Source organism: Mesoplodon bidens, assembly GCF_964165515.1.
Source record: "Mesoplodon bidens genome assembly, chromosome: 12".
Classification (NCBI taxonomy): domain Eukaryota; kingdom Metazoa; phylum Chordata; class Mammalia; order Artiodactyla; family Ziphiidae; genus Mesoplodon; species Mesoplodon bidens.
The window spans coordinates 44,119,114-44,140,368 of NC_138168.1; the positions used below are offsets into that span (position 1 = coordinate 44,119,114).

A 21,255-nucleotide genomic window follows, 5' to 3' on the forward strand; every position below is an offset into this window, starting at 1 on the left:
TTACAATTGTTATATCTTCTTCTTGGATTGATCCCTTGATCATTATGTAGTGTCCTTCTTTGTCTCTACTAGTAGTCTTTATTTTAAAGTCTATTTTGTCTGATATGAGAATTGCTACTCCAGCTTTCTTTTGGTTTCCATTTGCATGGAATATCTTTTTCCATCCCCTTACTTTCAGTCTGTATGTGTCTCTAGGTCTGAAGTGGGTCTCTTGTAGACAGCATATATATGGGTCTTGTTTTTGTATCCATTCAGCCAATCTGTGTCTTTTGGTGGGAGCATTTAGTCCATTTACATTTAAGGTAATTATCGGTATGTATGTTCCTATTCCCATTTTCTTAATTGTTTTGGGTTCGTTATTGTAGGTCTTTTCCTTCTGTTGTGTTTCTTGCCTAGAGAAGTTCCTTTAGCATTTGTTGTAAAGCTGGTTTGGTGGTGCTGAACTCTCTCAGCTTTTGCTTGTCTGTAAACGTTTTAATTTCTCCATCAAATCTGAATGAGATCTTTGCTGGGTAGAGTAATCTTGGTTGCAGATTTTTCTCCTTCATCACTTTAATTATGTCCTGCCACTCCCTTCTGGCTTGTAGAGTTTCTGCTGAGAGATCAGCTGTTATCCTGATGGGGATTCCCTTGTGTGTTATTTGTTGTTTTTGCCTTGCTGCTTTTAATATGATTTCTTTGTGTTTAATTTTTGACAGTTTGATTAATATGTGTCTTGGCGTATTTCTCCTTGGATTTATTCTGTATGGGACTCTCTGTGCCTCCTGGACTTGATTAACTATTTCCTTTCCCATATTAGGGAAGTTTTCAACTATAATCTCTTCAAATATTTTCTCAGTCCCTTTCTTTTTCTCTTCTTCTTCTGGAACCCCTATAATTCGAATGTTGGTGCGTTTAATGTTGTCACAGAGGTCTCTGAGACTGTCCTCTGTTCTTTTCATTCTTTTTTCTTTATTTTGCTCTGCAGCAGTTATTTCCACTATTTTATCTTCCACCTCACTTATCCGTTCTTCTGCCTCAGTTATTCTGCTATTGATCCCATCTAGAGTATTTTTTATTTCATTTATTGTGTTTTTAATCGATGCTTGATTCATCTTTAGTTCTTCTAGGTCCTTGTTAACTGTTTCTTGCATTTTGTCTATTCTATTTCCAAGATTTTGGATCTGGGAAATAGAATCTTGGATCATCTTTACCATCATTATTCTGAATTCTTTTTCAGGTAGACTGCCTATTACGTCTTCATTTGTTAGGTCTGGTGGGTTTTTATCTTGTTCCTTCTCCTGCTGTGTGTTTTTCTGTCTTCTCATTTTGCTTATGTTACTGTGTTTGGGGTCTCCTTTTTGCAGGCTGCAGGTTCGTAGTTCCCGTTGTTTTTGGTGTCTGTCCCCAGTGGCTAAGGTTGGTTTAGTGGGTTGTGTAGGCTTCCTGGTGGAAGGTAGTAGTGCCTGTGTTCTGGTGAATGAGGCTGGATCTTGTCTTTCTGGTGGGCAGGTCCACGTCTGGTGGTGTGTTTTGGGGTGTCTGCGGACTTTTTATGATTTTAGGCCACCTCTCTGCTAATGGGTGGCGTTGTGTTCCTGTCTTGCTAGTTGTTTGGCATAGGGTGTCCAGCACTGTAGCTTGCTGGTCGTTGAGTGAAGCTGGGTGCTGCTGTTGAGATGGAGATCTCTGGAAGATTTTCGCCGTTTGATATTATGTGGAGCTGGGAGGTCTCTTGTGGACCAGTGCCCTGAAGTTGGCTCTCCCACCTCAGAGGCACAGCACTGACTCCTGGCTCCTCAATTTGGGATGATTTGTTGTCTATTCATGTATTCCACAGATGCAGGGTACATCAAGTTGATTGTGGAGCTTTAATCCGCTGCTTCTGAGGCTGCTGGGAGAGGTTTCCCTTTCTCTTCTTTGTTCTCACAGCTCCTGGGTCTCAGCTTTGGATTTGGCCCCGCCTCTGCGTGTAGGTCGCCGGAGGGCGTCTGTTCTTCGCTCAGACAGGACAGGGTTAAAGGAGCAGCCGCTTCGGGGACTCTGGCTCACTCAGGCCGGGCGGGAGGGAGGGGCACGGAGTGCGGGGCGAGCCTGCAGCAGCAGAGTTCGGCATGACGTTGCACCAGCCCGAGGCGCGCCGTGCGTTCTCCCAGGGAAGCCGCCCCTGGATCCCGGGACCCCGGCAGTGGCGGGCTGCACAGGCTCCTGAAAGGGCGGTGTGGACAGTGACCTGCGCTCGCACACAGGCTTCTTGGCAGCGGCAGCAGCAGCCCCAGCGTCCCACGCCCGTCACTGGGCTCCGCGCTTTCAGTCGTGACTCGCGCCCGTCTGTGGAGCCCCTTTAAGCAGCGCTCTTAATCCCCTCTCCTCGCGCACCAGGAAACCAAGAGGGAAGAAAAAGTCTCTTGCCTCTTCGGCAGCTCCAGAGTTTTCCCGGACTCCCTGCCGGCTATCTGTGGCACATTAGCCCCCTTCAGGCTGAGTTCTCGCCGCCAGCCCCAGTCCTTTCCCTGCGCTCTGGCCGAAGCCCAAGCCTCAGCTTCCAGCGCCGCCCGCCCTGGCGGGCGAGCAGACAAGCCTCTCGGGCTGGTGAGTGCCGCTCGGCACCGATCCTCTGTGTGGGAATCTCTCCGCTTTGCCCTACCCAGGTATGTGGGGAGTTTCTTGCCTTTTGGGAGGTCTGGGGTCTTCTGCCAGCATTCAGTAGGTGTTCTGTAGGAGTTGTTCCACGTGTAGCTGTATTTCTGGTGTATCCGTGGGTAGGAAGGTGATCTCTGCGTCTTACTCTTCCGCCATCTTACCCGGAAGTCCAAATCTGTATATTTTTGAGTACTCTTCGTGTAAGAAGGAGCCACTGTTTCATCACCATTTGCTTTGACCTTGCAGTTTTGCATCCATGTGTATTTGTTCCAGCATTATTTTCCTAGGATTATTTTTATTAATATGTAACACAGACTCTTTTAGCTCACTGAAACCAGTGGTATTACATGTCCTCTGGTTTCTTTGAAGGTGATGATGTTTAGCTTTTGTCTTTCGTTTCATATCAGCAGCAGCACTGTCTTCAGCAGAGAGTGCTTCTAGGGGAATATCCTCACCCTCATTATCAGTGTATTATGATAGACAAAAACCAGAATCAGAACAAGATGGTGTTTAAAAAGAGTCCAAATAAATAAAAGTAGTTTATGGCACAGTAGATTATCATCGGTGATAACAAAAGAACATGAGGCTGCAGAGCCCTCCCACAGAGCAGCCCTGTCCCCAAAGGATAGCTTGTCTTCTTTATATAGAGATAGTTTCTACTTTTGATTTTCTTTCTTTTTTTTTTTTTTTTTTTTGCGGTACGCAGGCCTCTCACTGTTGTGGCCTCTCCCGTTGCAGAGCACAGGCTCCGGACGCGCAGGCTCAGCAGCCATGGCTCACGGGCCCAGCCACTCCGTGGCATGTGGGATCTTCCCGGACCGGGGCACGAACCCGTGTCCCCTGCATCGGCAGGCGGACTCTCAACCACTGTGCCACCAGGGAAGCCCTGATTTTCTTATATTATGTGCAGTGTTAATTGTGCTTCCAAGATAATCACATTACAACAAATTTTTTGTGTAGGAAGAATTTCTACAAACAGGAAGCGTGTTTATTTTGGTTCTCTAATGCCCTAGAGCAGGGTCAGCAAACTACAGCCTATAGCCCACCACCTAGTTTTTTTGCAATAAAGTTTTATTGGAATACAGCCATGCCATTTCATTTATGTACTGTCTGTGGCTGCTTTCCACTATAACTGCAGAGTTGAGTAGTTGCAACAGAGACCATGGGGTCTGAAAAGTCTAAAATATTTACTATCCGGCCCTTTAGGAAAAAGTTTGCCACCCTAGCCTTAGACTAGCACTGTCTCATCGAACTTCCTGCACTGAGGGGTATGATCTGTGTCTGTCCGATGTGTTAACACTAGGCACGTGTGGCTATTGAGCACTTGAGATGTGGGTAGAGTAACAGAACTAAATTTTAAATTTTATTTAACTTTAATAAATTTGCATGTAAGTGTTAAATAGCCACATGTGGCTGGGGCAACAGTATTGGACAGCACAGCCTGGGAGGTACCAGCATTAACTGGAAGAATCTTTAGCTCTGTGACTCACTGAACTTACTTATTCCAGAAACCTTTGTTGAGGCCCTAGTGTGTGCCAGCACTGTGGTAGTTCTCTCTTTCTCTCTCTCTCTCTCTTTGTCTTTTTCTCTGCCTGTCTGTCTCTCTGTGTGTGTAATAAAATATACATAAGATTTACCATTTTAACTATTTCTAAGCTCAGTGACAGTAAGAGCATCCACATTATTTTGCAACCATCACCATGTGGTAGATTCTAGAGATCCGTCAAAAAGCTCACCTTGTACTGAGGAAGTCGTGATGCGCTGTGACTGGTACACTGATGAAGGTGCTCGCATGGCTCGATAGGCCTGGGTCTGCCCTGGAGAAGGGAGGAAGCAGTATCTGCATCTTGGCAGTAGGAAGTTATATCATAGAACGCAGTGGTAGCCTCAGTCTGGAACTGAGATGTGAGGGGTTTGACTGAGGTACCTAAAAGATTTTTAACAGGCCCCAGCATCTGGACCCTTCTCTCTAGCAATATCCTGGTCAGACTTCTGGGAGCAGGATTTATCTAACCCTTAGATTTTCTCATTTGCCAGGTGGCCATGAAAAGGGAATGTGTTTCCAAAGATGGACAGTTTACTTCCCATTTATGGTCCAGCTCAAAATACATATAAATAAATATATTACATTATTTCTAATCTTTGGAGCAGATATTTGGAACAAGTAACATGACACACAGTTATGGTAATGGGCTGACTGAATACATGTGCCCCTTAGGTATATACCTTTAAGGTCCTGTTACTGTCATAGAATCATGATTGATGAATTAGTTTGACTCCAGGACTGTTTCAGAGGCAATCAGTACCTGTTTCTGAAATTGCCTACAACCTGAGACTTTCTTTTCTGGACTCCGCTTCTCTTTTCTCAATCCTATTTAGGTTTCCCCAAAATTTCAGAGCATCTTCATGGAGCAACAGAGAATGCAAACATTTCCAGATTATGACGCTGAGATAGCTAAAGTGGAGAATTTGGGTTTGGTAGGACCTGGTATGGCCTTGAAAAAGAGAGCCAACTGTATTTCCTTTATAAAGGTAAGGAGGCCTGTGGTGACAGTCACCTGTGAATGATGTAAGCAGTGTCATAAAGTGTCCTCCAGGGAGGCCAGGCAACCTGGCAGCATCAGGTCTGTGAGATCCCTATTATCCCCTCTCCTCAATGCCCTCAGCAAACTCTCCCCTAGGAGCAAGGGTAGGTGCCTACCTGACTCAGGAGAGGCAGCTCAGAGAACCTGGCCTTGTGTACCAGCATCTCCCAGCTCCTTCCTGCCTCGGGTCTATGTTGAAGTTAGTCAGGCTGATCTGCCTTCTCTGGAAGTTCCCACATACTCCTGTGCCCCTCTCTTTTGTATCAGAACTCCTTTCTTGTTGTTAGTGACCTTGGCTACTTGGCAAGAACAAAGAATAACACTCAAAGTTATAACTGAGCTGTGTAAATCCAGATTTTTAGTCAAAAACTATTTATTGACTACATATTGTGTGTCAGACATGGCCCTTGGTGCTGGAGATACACAATTCACAGTAATACAAAAGTGAGCAGATTAAATGAGATGATTTGAGGTAGTGGTAAATACAGTCGATTCTCATTATTTGGGGTGGTTATGTTCTATAAAGTTGCCACGAACACTGAATTAAATCCTGAACCACAGCTCATAGGGGAAATATGGGGTTAGGTTCATCATACATAATCAATACATAACTAGTTATTGTGTGTTTCTGTTTAAAGACACTTTATTTTATATATGTTGTTGATTCATTAACATCGAACTCATGGCCTATAACTCATGCCCGAATGAAGCTTTTTGAACACATTTCCTTCTGTAAGACACATCACAGCCTTCCTATACTTAGGAACACGAGGGAGCTCTTCAGCTCTATGCTTGGGGGCCATTTTAAACAGTGAAATAGCTAACGAAAAGCACAAAAAATATTAAAATGTGGCACTAACTAGACCATAAAAAGGACATTTATTTACAGTATAAGCTGAAACAAGAAGGTGGAATGTCAACTTGTTTGACCTCAGCTGGAAATACAGAGTTGGGTGACTCAAGCTTTTCACTATTCTGTGCATGTCCATGATTGTCCAGGACAGCTCTGAATAGATTTTGAGATTACAAATAAGTTTTAGTGAATAGGCAAATCCACAAATATGAAACCCATGAATAATGAGGATCAACTGTATCATGAAGGAAAGAAAAGTCTTATGTGATAAAGATGGATGGAAGGAAAACAGAGAAACCACAGATTATTCCCAAATCTGGGGCTTGAGCAAATAGGTGGTTGGTATAGGGGGGAGCCAGGCTTTCTGTTTTAGATTGTTACACTTACCATTCAAGTATAAGTATCAAGGAGATAGTTGGATATAACAGGCTGGAGCATAGAGCTAGATCTAAATTTGAGAGTTGTCAGTATATTGATGTATTGATATTTACAGCCATAGTACTAATTTTTTAAATACAACTTGTTAATATGAAAGGTGAAGTTTTACATGTGGAACCAAAAGGGGTTTTGTGGGGTTTTTTTTTTTGGCTGCGCTACGAGGCTTGTGGGATGTTAGTTTCCCAGCCAGGGATGGGACCCGCGCCCCCTGCATTGGAAGCGCAGAGTCTTAACCACTGGACCGCCAGGGAAGTCCCGCCACAAGGAGTTTTTGTGGACAAACTTCTCTTGCCCCATAAATTAAGTGCAATGCCCAACACTGATGGAATTGGGGTCCCTTCTGCCAGTGGATAGTGCTGTGTCATCCCAGATGGAGCTAGTGCATCTCATAGGCCAGGTACAAACAGGAACTGCTGTTGCCATCTCCCTCCACAGATCTGTGAAGCCACACAGACCCTTTCCAAGACTTCACATGCTCTAGCACACTTCGTAGCACTAAAAGCCAGATCCCATTTCAGAAGGGCCTTGATTCTCTTTGCTTGCAACTTTTATTGAAAACCATTCTGTTATATTGTAAGTTTATGTGAACATGTTTGTCCACTAGATTAAGCCAAAATGTGATCCTTGGCAAAAGAAGCTTTTGACCAAACTAAAAGAACGGAGAACAGATGTAGTAATGCAACTCCAAGCAAAGTTTTTGAAGGTAAAAAAATAACCATGATCCCTTGTAGATAAAATTCTGTTCTCAGAAAATTGACTTCTTTCCACTTTTAAAAAATGTTAGTCATGGATTCACTACGAAGACTATATTTGGAATGTTCTAATCTAATCGCCAAACTTTTATATCCTGTTAGCTTTCACTAGAGAGTAACAATCGTCAAAACAGCTGGATTTTAGTACAGCTTTAACAGTAAGTCTCCATGTGATATTGCTCTAGTCACATAACCTCTTTGAGTTTTAGTTTCCTCATCTGTGAAACCAAAATATTGGACTAAATTACCTTATTTTTATTGTGGTAAAAAAAACACATAGCATAAAATTTATCATCTTAACCATTTTTAAGTGTACAGTTCATTAGTGTTCAGTATATTCACAGTGTTGTGAAATAGATCTCCAGAACTTTTTCATCTTGCAAAACTGAAACTCTCTGCCTACTAAACAACTCCCTATTTCCTCCTCCTCCTAGCCCCTGTCAACCACATTCCACTTTGTTTCTGAATTTGACTGCTCTTAGATACCTCATATACATAGGATCATACAGTATTTGTCCTTTTGTTCTGGCTTATTTTACTTATCAGAATGTCCTAAAAGTTCATCCATGTTGTAGCATGTGACCAGATTTCCTTCTTCCTTGTTTTTCATGAACATTTATATCAGCTTTATTCACAATAGCCAAAAACTGCAAACAATCTGGATGTCCTTCAGTGGGTGAATAAACTGAAGTACATCCATACCCTGAAATAGCAATCAGCTGTAAAAAAGGATCAAATTACTGAGATACTCAAGAACCTGGATGAATCTCCAGAGAAGTGTGTGAGTGAAAAAACTAAATTCCATAAAGACTGTATGAGTTCATTTATACAATACTCTTGAAATGACAAAATTATAGAAATAGAGAACAGATTCATGGATTCTAGGGGTTAAGGAGAGTCTGGAGGGGAAGGGAAGGGAGTGTAACTGTAAAAGGGCAACATGAAGGATCCTTGTGATGAATCTGTTCTATATCTTGACTGTATCAATGTCAATATCCAGGTTGTGATACTGTACTATAGTTTTGCAAGATATTAACATTGGGGGAAACAGAGTGAGGGGTACATGGGATCCCTTTATATTATTTTTTTCCTTTTTTCCTTCTCTTTCCTTAAATTGTGGTAAAATACACAAAACATGAAATTTACCATTTTAACCATTTTTAAGTGTACAGTTCAGTGGTATTAAGTAATTCATATTGTTGTACAACTATCACCACCATCCCTCTCCAGAACTGTTTTCATCTGGCAAACTGTAACTCTTTACCCGTTAAACAGTAACTCCTCATTCCTCTCTCCCCCTAGATCCTAGCAACCACCATTCTATTTTCTGTCTCTATGAGTTTGACTACTCTAGGTACCATCCTAGCAACCACCATTCTATTTTCTGTCTCTATGAATTTGACTACTCTAGGTACCATCCTAGCAACCACCATTCTATTTTCTGTCTCTATGAGTTTGACTGCTCTAGGTACCACATATTATGGAAGTATACAGTATTTGTCTTTTTGTGACTGGCTTATTTTACCCACCGTAATGTCCTCAAAGTTCATCCATGTTGTAGGATATGTCAGAATTTCCTTCCTTTTTAATGCTGAATAATACTTCTTTGTATGTATCCACCACATTTTATCTATTCATTTGTTGTTGGACATTTGGGTTGCTTTCGCATCATGGCTGTTGTGAATAATGCTACTGTGAACACGGTTGTATAAATATCTCTTTGAGATCCTGCTTTCAGTTCTTTTTTATATGTACCCAGAAGTGGGATTTCTGGATTGTAAGATAATTCTGTTTTTAATTTCTTTTGAGGAAGCTCCATAGTATTTTCCATAGTAGTTGCAGCATTTTACAATCCCACCAATAGTGCAAAAGGATTCAACTTCTCTGTATCCTCACTAACAGTTGTTATTTTCTTTCTTTCTCTTTTTTTTTACATTAGTCATCTTAATAGATATGAGGTGATGTTTCACTGTGGTTTTGCTCTGCATTTCTCTAATGATTAGTGATTTTGAGCATTTTTTCATATGCTTGTCAGTCATTTGTATATCATATTTGGAAAAATGTCTTTTGAAATTCTTGGCCCATTTTTTAATTGGGTTATTTGATTTTTAAATTGTTAGTTGTAGGAGTTCTTTATATATTCTGGATATTAACCCCTTATCAGATATATTATTTGCAAATATATTCTCCCATTCTGTAGGTTGCCTTTTCACTCTGTTAATTTTGTCCTTTGCACAGAATTTTTTAAGTTTGATATAGTCATGTTTGTCTATGTTTGATTTTTTTTTAAGATTTTTGTTTGTGTGTGATGTGGACCATTTTTAAAGTCTTTATTGAATTTGTTACAATATTGCTTCTCTTTTGGTTTTTTGACTGCGAGGCATGTGGGATCTTAGCTCCCTGACCAGGGATCGAACCTGCACCCCTGTATTGGAAGGCAAAGTCTTAACCACTGGACCACCAGGGAAGTCCCTGATTTTTTTTTTTTTTTGACTGTTCTTTTTGTGTCATATCCAAGAAATCATTGCCAAGTTCAATATCATGAAAAATTTCCCCTGTTTTCTTCTAAGAGTTTTATAAAGTTTTAGGTCTTATGTTTAGATCTTTAATCCATTTTCAGCTAACTTTTGTATATGGTATAAATAAGGATCCAACTTCATTATTTTGTATGTGGCTATCCAGTTTTTCCCCAGAACCATTTGTTGAAGAGACTGTCCCTTGTCTTTTGAGTGGTCTTGGCACCCTTACTAAGATCATTTGATTATACTCTCAAGGGTTTATTTCTAGGCTTGCTATTTTATTCCATTGGCCTATATGTCTAATGTATGCCAGTACCACACCATTTTGATTAATGTAGCTTTGTAATATGTTTTGAAATCAGGAAGTGTGAGTCCTAAAACATTGTTCTTCTTTTTCAAAATTATTTTTGCTATTTGGGGTCCCTTGAGATTCCATATGCATTTTAGGATGAATTTTTCTACTTCAACAAAAAATGCCACTGGGATTTTGATGGGGATTGGACTAAATTATCTTTGAGGTTCCTTGTGGTATTAAAATAATTGAAATATAGTAATATTTAATATAGTGTATATATTAATATATATTTAATATAGTGTATCATTGAAGTAGAAGTTCAGCTCTGGGACTATTATTTGATTTTTTACCTCTAGAGGAGGAAAAGGAACATTTATTCAGTACTTACTACATGCCAGGCATTATTGCAGCAATCCTAGGAGAGACCTCACTAGTGTTCTTCTTCAAGTTAGGTTGACTTGTCCTGCTTTGCATGAAAAGCCAGGATTCCAGCAGGAATATGAGCCCAGGTCTGTGTCCTTACAAAGCCTGTGCTTTTCTCACACTACCCAGCTGCCTCCTCCTCTATCTCCTCACAGCTTCCTAGGAGTAGACAAACCCCAAACTGATGAGTGTTTATCTGTTCATTGGTGCCACAACACGTGTGGTGGTGCACCTGCTATTGTGTTGAGGGGGTTGTCACAGAATTTTAAACGAGTTGCTGTGTACATATGAATAGCTACAGTGTTGAATGGAGGAACATGCCTAAGGGAATCATGATGTTTGAGTTTACTTTTATTTTTTAATTGAATAAAGTCCCACCTGGGACTTCTTTCTTATTCATGTGAACATGACCAGATTCTTGCTGAAAAGTAGGGAATAACCCTTCTCCCAACCATCCTTTCTCCTCTCTCTTCTACTCAAGATTTCCAACCCTGAGAGAGTAATGCAAGTGCTCCAAGATCATGCTGCAAAAACAGTCTCGCTGGCTTCATCTCATCCAACATTTGTGGCTTCCCAGGGTTTGCATCAGGGCAACTATGACCAAATCTGGGAGACTATTTATAACAACATCAACCTCTACCAGGTACAACAACAGGAAGAAATAACCAATACGCCTTTCTGTTCAACTCACCACCTGTGTGTAGACCTTAGAAATTTACTTTGATAGTTTTTTTAGAGATCCTCCCCTAAAAGCTGTATACCTAGCTGGGTTTGTTTTCATTATAAAAAATATTAAGTGATAATTTGAAAGAAGGATGTAAAGAGGTGTAATACAAGATATTCTTGCTGCCGGGACTTATACTCAACCAATAAATACCAATGCAAAGTTGCACACTCTAGTGCTGAACACTAGATGAGTTGGACAGATGTTAAATATTGTGAGTGTTTAGAGAGAAAGTGATCTTCACAGGGTTGGTTCTATTGGGGGAAGTCTCTTGAAGGAGGAGGAAATTGAGCTGGGCTTGAAGGAAGCATAGGGCTTAGGGAAGTGGTGGTGGAGAGGGAAGTAGGGAGCCTATTCCAGGAGGGAAGCATGAACAGCAGTGCAGGGGAGATACGGTATATGGAGTGTTCAAGCTCAGTTAGGTTGAGTAGAAGAGTCACGTGGAAATAGAGTGAAGAGAAGTTTTTTTGGGGGGGAGGGTGGGGGTAGGGGCATCTCGTGAATGCCCAGAATTCCAGACTAAGGAAATTTGTGCTTAATCCTATAAGGGAAGTGATATATATACAAACCTGTATTTTAGGAAGATTAATGTGGCAGCAGGCTATTAGTTGGATTGAAAAAGGGAGAGATTGGAGGCAGGGAAGCCAGTTAGGTAGCTGCTACATAGAATAGGCATGGAGTTTGTCAATGAAAGGATGTTTCTACAAAAAGCTCGTGGATACTTATCTTTACAATGGAACTATAAGATTTTTAAAGCTATAATTGGCTATTATTTGTTTGTTGCTCTAAGGGAAGAGTTTTGTTTCATTTGCTTATTTAAGATGGAAAGACTTGGTGTGTTTATAGTCTGAGAGGAAGGAGCAGTGGAGAAGAAGAGGTGGAAGACATGAAAGGGTAAATCTGAGAAACAGATGACCCTGGGGAAAGAAGAGGGAATGGGATGAAGAAACCAGGTGAAGGAGTAATTTTGAGAAAAGGAGAATGGCATCACTGCCTTTGAGGTGAATGAGGTACCTAGAATTTTCAGGTGCAAAAGATAAGATGCTGGAGCTTGTGAATGGCCCCGGCTGTCTCAGAGAGAGAGGAGGAGGAAGTCTGAATTAGTAAGGTAGAAGGTATGAGTGACACGTGAGGAGGGGTATCGCTGTGGGGGGAAGGCCACAGGGCCACCAGCAAGAAAAGAATATGACGATGTAGCTCAGAGAGCCCAGTCGAAGTAAGAGGGCATGAATTTGTAGTGAGCCCATTCTGCATAACAATTCTATTACTTTCACCCCTAAAGATAATTGTAGAGTGACTAAAAATCACACATAAAGTCACAGGTATGGAGAAGTTTAGTAAAATGCTAGAGAAAGAAGCACTGTCATGGTCCACCATCCCGGGGTGGGTATGGGGGAAAGTGAAGCCTGAAATGCATCTAATGAGTTACAGATTGGCTGTAAGCAAACACATGCTGGAAACATGCCTGTGTGTACACACATACACACACACACACACACACACACCCCTTCTATACCTTTTTAATCTGTGTAGACAAAAATCTAGAGAATCTAATGAAAAATGAGTTGGCCACACAGACCAGGAGGAGGTGCAGCATATCATAGCATGGCTCTCCCTGGCCCCTGAATTCCCTGACAGGGTATGCAGCTACCAGTGATACCCCCTCCTCAGCTAATATCCTGCCAGAGTTGAGAAAGAAGCCACATTTTTCCTAGTCCATTGCTGTTTCACACTGAGGTATATGTCAGCATTCAAAAAGACCTTCTACTAACAAGGGGAACTTTAAAAACATCTGACTCTTCTGCTTCTTGGACCAAACTTGTGGGGGAGGACACAGGGAATAGGGAAGAAAGGAGGAGGGTGAAGGCAGAGTGAGCCCAGGTATCTCTGAACAAGACCTCTGCCCCTAGGATCCTGACAGTCAATGATGCTGATGAAATTACCTGGGAAGTTCTGGTATTAACATCTGAGAGCCATCACCACAAATCTGTTTTCCTCCTTGGCTATGAGAGTAGGGGGAACTAAACTCCTGGGGGCCGATAGTGGTAAAAGGAGGAAGGAGGAGGGAAGAAGGAAGGAAAGAAGGGAAAGAATACCACTTCCTCTGGCTAGTTACTGGCTAGTTGTTCTTGGAATTGACCAAAGGGAGAAAAATGTGAACACTGTATTTTCAAGCTGATTTATGGTAAATAGACCCTAAAGAGACTTAGAATATCTATAGTTCCTAGAGGTGGAGCATGGGGAGAAACATAACATACACACACACACAGATTACCCTACATATTAGTGTCATACAAGTTTTCCAGTTTCCCATTCATTCATTCAGTGATAATTTTATGGGTACTACCTTTTGTGCCATGAATTGTGCTGGGATTAAGGAAAGAAACATGCAATAAATGAGTAACAAAGAAGTAAATCTACATCTCTAATGTGTGGGTGCCATGCAGAATACCAAGAAGTAGAGGACAGTGGGGTAGAGAGGAACATCCTCTGATAGAGAGGTCAGCCAAGCTCTTTCAGAGTGGGGGGCATCTGAGCTGAAATTTGATGAACAAGAAGGAGTCAGCCATGCACACAACCTGGAGAAGAGCTATCCAAGTAGGGAACAGAAAATAGCCCAGGGTTTAAAAAGGAAATCCTGAGGCAACAACCAATAGTTTTCTACCTTCCTTCACATTTTCCTGTGGGTGTTACTTTGTGACCTCCAGTATTTCTGCTTTGGTCAAGCGCTTTATGCAGTATCAGAGCACCAATAGTAGTGTGTTGCCATTCTGAATGTTGAATACTAGTCAGATGAGATTAGGATTAAGGAAAAGGTGGCAACTGGGAGGAGTCACAGGAATGTGGATATGAATTTTAAAGCTCTGTTACTATTTTGCAAGCACATAGCAGTCAAGTATGAATTTTAGCACGTGTATGCTGGACAGCATCCTGATTCTGAACACCAATACCCTATGAAAAATAACTTTCTTAAGGGCCTTCTGCATGAAGGAAAGCAAACCTCAGAGGACTGTTCATTTTGACAGCTCTGAGAGAATACAGACACTAAATGTAATGCAACTTCAGAACAGTTTCTGAAAAATTCTTAGTAAATACTGTTGGCCAGTAACCTTTCTTTAGAGAGTTTTTAAATGTTTTGTATTTACTATTAGCATTGAAGGCTTTTCTTTAAACACAATTCTAATTTCACATACACTTAAAGATCTGGGTTTGGGAGATAAGAAATGTCAGATTTTCATGTCCTTGTTAATTGACAACGATGTATAACTAGAAAGAGATAATTCTGATCCAAATGGACTTCATTTTGGGATATTCTTTTGAAGAAAACTTAAGATAATTTAACTGTAGTCCTGATCAGAAGAAGGACCAGCTAACCCTGCGTAGATACTCCCAGACCTGTAATTCTATTACTGTGTCCAATTCCATTCTCCTCAAAAACACCTGATTATTAAAATGGCTATGTACAGACATTAAATACTGCTATTGACCATCATATTTCTAAAGCTACAGTTTAAATTTGTCACTTTTCTTTAACTTTATGGAGTGGTGAAGTGGCAGAAAACACTGCATCCTTTGCCTCTTCTTTTGCTTCTTCTCACTGGCCACACAAAGGAGGGAAGGAGGGGACAGCCGTTTTCCCCATCTGTGTTCCTGCCCCCCTCCATCTCCAGCGATAATGCAATATAGTGAGTACGTGGCGTGCTCTCACAAAAGTGGTGTTGTATGTGGTAGCTCCAATGTACAGGAAGTTTAGGGAAACATGAAACACCTTTTTCCTGGCTTTCGTCATTAAATTCAATAGAACATTTTAAAAACAAACATTTTTCTGATGACAATAGTGACATGTATTTATCACAGAAAATTCGGGAAATATAGAAAAGTTCAAGGGAGAATATAAAAATCACCCATTATTCTATCACCCAAATATAACAACAGTATTGTTAACATTTGGTATATATCCTTCTAGTCTTTTTATTTTGTGGGTATACACAAGTAAACCGTAGAGACATTTGGGCAGGTGGGGAATACATAATAGGCTTACTTTTCCCCTAATTATTCCCTCCACTCTACCTCCCACTCCACTGCCCCTGCCAATTTTCCAGGAGAAAATGAGATTGGCAATCAGTGGAAATCCCTGAACTGTCAAAAAACATGAACTCAGCCATTCTGGTTTCAAAGACCCAGCCACAGGGCACTGTAAATGTCAAAGAATTAACCTACCCAGGAAGAGAGAATGAACACAGGTGGTATTGACATTCTTGTTTCTCGTTAGCCCTCTGCTTAACTGCGCTGTGTCCAGTTGTCTTAGGGGAATACACTCATGGACTTTCGGTATTTCCTAAGCAGTTTGCTTCTGTGGGCTGTGGCTGGTTCGCTTTTCCGGGAGGATGCTGGGCTGTCTATCTTTACTCACCCTAGCCTGCTGTGCCCGCTTCCTTTCTTCCTGGCAATCTGCCGGTTCAACAGTATTTTTGTGGTTTGTTCAGTCATTCCTTCAAAATGTCTTTCACTGTAACTTGACATCACTTCCTATTCCTTCCTGTGTAATTCTGGGTAATTTTAGAAGCAGCTGAAAAAGTCACAACCCCACAGAGAAAAGCTGTGACTCCTAGGCTTCCCTTTGGAGCCATAACGGGCAATGCTGAACACAAGAGCAATATAAGTCCCAGAGGCAAAAGGCTTCTGTAGAGCCCCTCTCACCCAATATTCTGGGTCAAATAGAAACTATCAAAATTCAACCCCCCTCATGGATTTCCTGTTAATTTTTTTTTTTTTTAATAACAGTGGGATGATGATCCTGTGTTCCTATATTAAGGAACCGGAGTGCACCATGTCACCTCCTAGGGTCTTTTCCAGTCCTTGGGTTGTGGGATGTTTACACAGAAATACACTGATGTACATACTTACCTGGAACAGACAGGAGCTACCTCTGCCCACAGGCAGAATGGGAAGCCAATTAGAGATACCCAGTTAGACAACTTTCTCTTTCACCATTTCTTCCCAATATCCCTGTCCAAATTTTTCTTCCCCACTGCCTGTCATAAAAACTGGTAGTCTATCTTTAGAGTCCTGGGGACTTTATTATTTAAGATTAGGTTTGTGTGTTGGTCGTAGTTAAAAACAAAATAACAGAGGATTAAAGGAGATGGAAATTTCTCTATTTTTCCCTCATATTAACATCCAGGGGTAGGAAGTACAGAGGTGATGTGATGACTCTGCTTCATGGAGTCCTCAGGGGCCCATGCTACTTCCATCCTGAAGTTCCAACAAATGTGGCCTCCATACCTGAGATCCACACTTGGTCTGAGATGGAGCTCCAGCTGTCACATTCATGTGCTAAGCAGCGGAATGGAAAATGGGGATGGGGAAGCTGCCACTTGAGGGCGATTCCCAGAAGCTGCCACATGGCATTTTTACTTTCATTCCATTGGCCAGAACTTAGTCACATACTTACGCCTAGCTGCAAGAGAGGCTGGGAAATGTCATCTTTATCTGGGTGGCCATGTGCCAAGCTAAATATTCAAGTACTGTGGGAGAAGAGGACAATGGATATTGGGGAACAACCAACAGTTTCTACCATAAGGACTTGTTGGAATTCTGAGAACCACTGTTAGAATACAAGTAACCCAAGCCATTGACACTCAGTGTTTTCATGAGGATCAGTGCCACTATGAAAGAGCACATCTTATGAGAATGGGATATATGCCCAGGTTCAGGCAGAGAGGGCAACTAAGAAAGGGGCTGCCCAGAGGGCAGGGGTAGGACCATACATCAATATCAGCTTCCTCACAGTTTTCCTTAGGGCCCTGGGTGCATGACCTCATCCTTCTCGACATTAGGAAAGATGACTATGGAAATAAGTGTAAACCACAGATTCTTGTAGATCCTACAGGGCTGACTGACTACTGCCATCCCTGGCCAGGAGAGAACTGGCATGTACTGAACACCTATGAGGTACCAGTGCCTGAGCTTTACACACATTCTAACATTTAATTCTCACAGCAACTTATTTTTCAATTTCATGCTATTTTACAAACGTGAAAACAGGATCAAGACTTTAGATGATTAAATCATATAGCTAAAAAGTAGAGGAGTTTAATCCACTGATCTCTCTCAGCCTGGGACAAGACTAGATTAGAGAGGTTCAAGGTTCCAAACATCTACAAATATGTGCATCCACTTTTCGTAAGATGAATCATAGTAAAAACAGCGACCTCTAATTTATTGTAGAAATCCAGATTTTCATATGTCAGGTTGAAATGGATCATAATGCTGTTCTACTTGTTCATCTAAATGTGCCTGGGATCATGAGATTTAATTTTGTGATGACCCAACTTTGATTTTTCTAATAATATTGTGAATGTTCATGTGATTCAACTAATGCTACTTTTTTGCTAGAATGAAAACATGAAGGAAGATGATCTTTCAGTTGAACGAGATGAAAATGACCCAGCACAAATAAGTCTTAGCCAGTGTGCTCATGAGCCTGTCAAGCAGAAGAAAGAGACAGGGTAAAATTAGATCATTTATTGGTGACTCAAGGAAATGGATTAAACACTGTGGAGAAAATTGAGTGACTGATTAATATGTAGGTTACATATTAACTCAAAAATATTTGAAGCTGAAATAAAAGCAAGAGTGTTACAGCAGACCAGATAACTAATGTTTCACCCTAGGACTGAATTTTTAATGAGAGTGGTTGCTAAGAGAAATTTCTTTTTAAATTTATACATATAGAGCCATTATTTTCCTTCCAGTGCATTCTTAAAACGTGGCTATTGTGAAGTTAAATAAAATGACTTCAGTATGGTATATGTGAATTTTTTGAACCACTTTGAGGAGAAAGGCATTTGTTCTGTTTTTCCTGCCTGCTAAAGGTACAGTTATGCAGTGGCCCTACAACTGCTGGGCTTGGATGACGGGACTGGGCCCATTGATAGGGATCCTGTCCTGATGAGGGGAACCTACTTGTCCTTTCTGTATCTGCACCACCTGAGGACCAGGGAGCTGCAGGTATGCGGTTGGCTCTGCATGTATCTGAATTGCTTGGTTGTCTGGAAGGGGGGCTTTCCTGCTACTCTGGTAGTAATGCATTTTTACACTTTGTTCTTTGTTCTGATTCTTCCATGAAACCAGGCCTTTTGTGGGGTGGTGTGTTCCTTTTCCAGCAGTAGGGTTGACCTGCCAACTTCTGGGGCCCCAGTAAGTTTCACTCTGTAGGGTGGGCCAGCAAAGGCAGGGTCATGACCCTGTTCCTTCTTTGTTTCAGCGCATCTGCTTAGGAATTCTGAACTGTTTTAGATCTGTTGAGCGAATACTGACGATCAACACTTCAGGCCTTACCTTGGTTGCAGGGCGTCTGGTCCCCACCTCAGAAGATAGTTTCTGGGTAAATGTGGCAAAAGGAGGCTTGGGCACCTCACAAGACCTAAGCACTATGCCCATGGGACATCTGCCGAGCACAAGGTGAGGATTCGGCTACAATTTTTTCTTCCATGATTATCTCATCTCCCAAGCCACCTTCTTCTTAGCACCTGGAATCAGTTAACCTGACGAAGTAACAGGTGGGAGTTTCTAGGGAAATAGCTTTTTTGAAAAATTGTGGTGAAAAGGGAAATGACTTTTTAACCCACAATAAAAGGCAGTGTCCACTTGAGAGCAGGACATGAGCAGGGAACACTCAGCCCTGGAAACCATATTAGGAAGGAAGGAAGGCATTTCAGTTGCTGGTTTGTCCACTTGATAGTGAACAGAGCAAGAGGGGCCCTTTCTGTTATCCTGAGAACCACATGTCCTTACAGAGAAACTTGTAAGACCCTCCTTGACATTGCTAGAGGTACTTTTTTGTTTTTTTGCCTCTTTCCTGTTTTCTAAACCCCAATTTAAAAAATAGGTTAAAAAACAAATGTAGAAGGGCTTCCCTGGTGGCGCAGTGGTTGAGCGTCTGCTTGCCGATGCAGGGGACACAGGTTCGCGCCCCGGTCCGGGAAGATCCCACATGCCGCGGAGCGGCTGGGCCGCTGAGCCTGAGTCATGGCCGCGGAGCCTGTGCTCCGCAACGGGAGAGGCCACAGCAGTGAGAGGCCCGCATACCGCAAAAAAAAAAAAAAAAAAAAAACAAATGTAGAAAAAAATTTGAAACAGGGAAAAATCTATCCCTCCCAAAACCTACTTGTCCCTTGGTGCTTTTACCATCTCTTGATTATGTTTTTCTATAGTCTAAAAAATTAATATTAAATCCCTTTCTTTGGGACTAAAGTTGAAAATGCATACATTTTCTTGAAATGTCATAGACACTTGCAATATTTTCATCTCAATCTCTAGAAGGTTTATTCCTGAAGGTGGGGTTTAATATGGATTTTATCTTCTTAAAAGATACTAACTTGACAAATGTGAAAAATACAATCTAGTTAGCTGCTAAATAAGACATATTTTAAGCTTGTATGACCCCTGACTTATGATTGTCATGTCTTATAAGGGTATGAAATCTTATTATCAACTATTGTTAATATGCAGTCTGGAGCAGTGCTGTCCAGTAGAAATATAACACAAACCACAGGTATAATTTAAAAATTTCTAGTAGCCACATTATAAAAAGTATAAAGAAACATGAAATTAATTTTAATAATGTTATCTATTTAACCCAATGTATCCAAAATATCATCATTCTAACATGTAATCAATATAAAGAAATCATTGATGAGATAAATATTTTTTCATACTAAATCTTCAAAATCTAGTGTGTACCTTATATGTACAGCACATCTCAATGCAGACAAGCCACGTTTCAAGTGCTCCATAGCCACATGTGATTAGAGCCTACTGTACTGAACAGTTCAGCTCTAGATATTAGAAAACATTTCCTTATTTCTCCTACCTAGTCACCTCGAGTCCAACTTTCACTCAGTATCTGGGAGACTCCTCTTTTTGGTCTCCTTCCCTAACGATTCCCCCGCTCCCATCTCCTCACCATACACAGACTTCCCTTTTTACCCCTCTGCCCTCTTCCCTTGATCCTAGTTCATGGTTCGTCAAGTCCAGTTAGTATGTTCCTCAGTGGAGCTGGAGAGGAGGGTTAAGACACTTTGGAAACAAACACACCCATAAAACAAACACATCTTTCTGTGCTAATATCCAGCCTGTCGTATACCACAGCTGTAGATTTAAAAAAGATCTTTCTTACCACTGAGCCCATCTCCCAGTTTGTTTGTTCTGTGATGGGGTGGGGTGAAAATGAAGGAGGAGAGGGGAGACAAATCCTATCCTGTCCCATTAATTGTAGGAGGAGCTTCTCAAGGGTAATACAGTATTTCTTTCCTATGCTCTCATAAATGATAGGAATAACATCACCCTTAAGAAGCTGCCAGCAGCTACTACTTCAGCGTGAGAAACTCAAGGAAGTGGCCTCCTTTCAGGGTCTTTAATAGGACCATGTGGTTTACTACACTCCATGTATGTGACCATGTCAGCATTTAATCTAGAATGTCCAGAATAACTATGTGATTCTTTCCCATGTAGAGGATGGAAGGAACAGATGCTAATTTGGTTGATCTCACCAGGCCAGGGCTGAGGCTACTGGGAGCAAGATCACTGGGCTTACCAGCCAGGGGAGCTAACATCGAAGAAGCCCCTGAGATGGAGACCCTCTTGCCTGGGCCCAGTGTGTTTGATCCCATGAGGAAAGTCTGGGGCCAGTGTTAACACGTGTTTGCTCAGTGATAATACCAGAAAAGGAAGGCCCCTACAACCTGTCATGGACACTTTGCCATGTGCCTACTTTAAGCCTGTGGCAGGGTAGAAAGGGCCCCAGAATGAGAGACAGCAGGCTTCTGCTGGCTGTTTGACCTTGAGCCTGTCTCTTCAGACACATAGGCGTGACACCTCATAGTGTGTTCAGGATCTGCCTGGACTTGACATGCTGGTAGCAGAGACTGTGGTGAGCAAGTAGTGGGAGATGAGGCTGCAGAAAAAAGCGGACCATGCAAGGCTAGGCTCTCGTCAGGATGCGGGACTAATTCCAAGGTGGGCGAGGAACAGAATTTT

General features: G+C 41.6%; 1 protein-coding gene across 1 annotated transcript in view; it reads left to right on the top strand.

The window, feature by feature from the left end:
* Positions 1-21,255, top strand: part of LOC308625885 (uncharacterized protein) — a gene marked incomplete at its 3' end in the record, with an annotated part of 150,517 nt that overhangs the window by 18,799 nt on the left and 110,463 nt on the right. Inside the window, 8 exon segments of the mRNA XM_081250488.1 lie at positions 5,002-5,154; positions 7,103-7,201; positions 10,969-11,130; positions 17,611-17,723; positions 18,090-18,225; positions 18,482-18,641; positions 18,644-18,678; positions 20,495-20,595. Coding sequence (XP_081106614.1) covers positions 5,002-5,154; positions 7,103-7,201; positions 10,969-11,130; positions 17,611-17,723; positions 18,090-18,225; positions 18,482-18,641; positions 18,644-18,678; positions 20,495-20,595 — 959 coding nt within the window.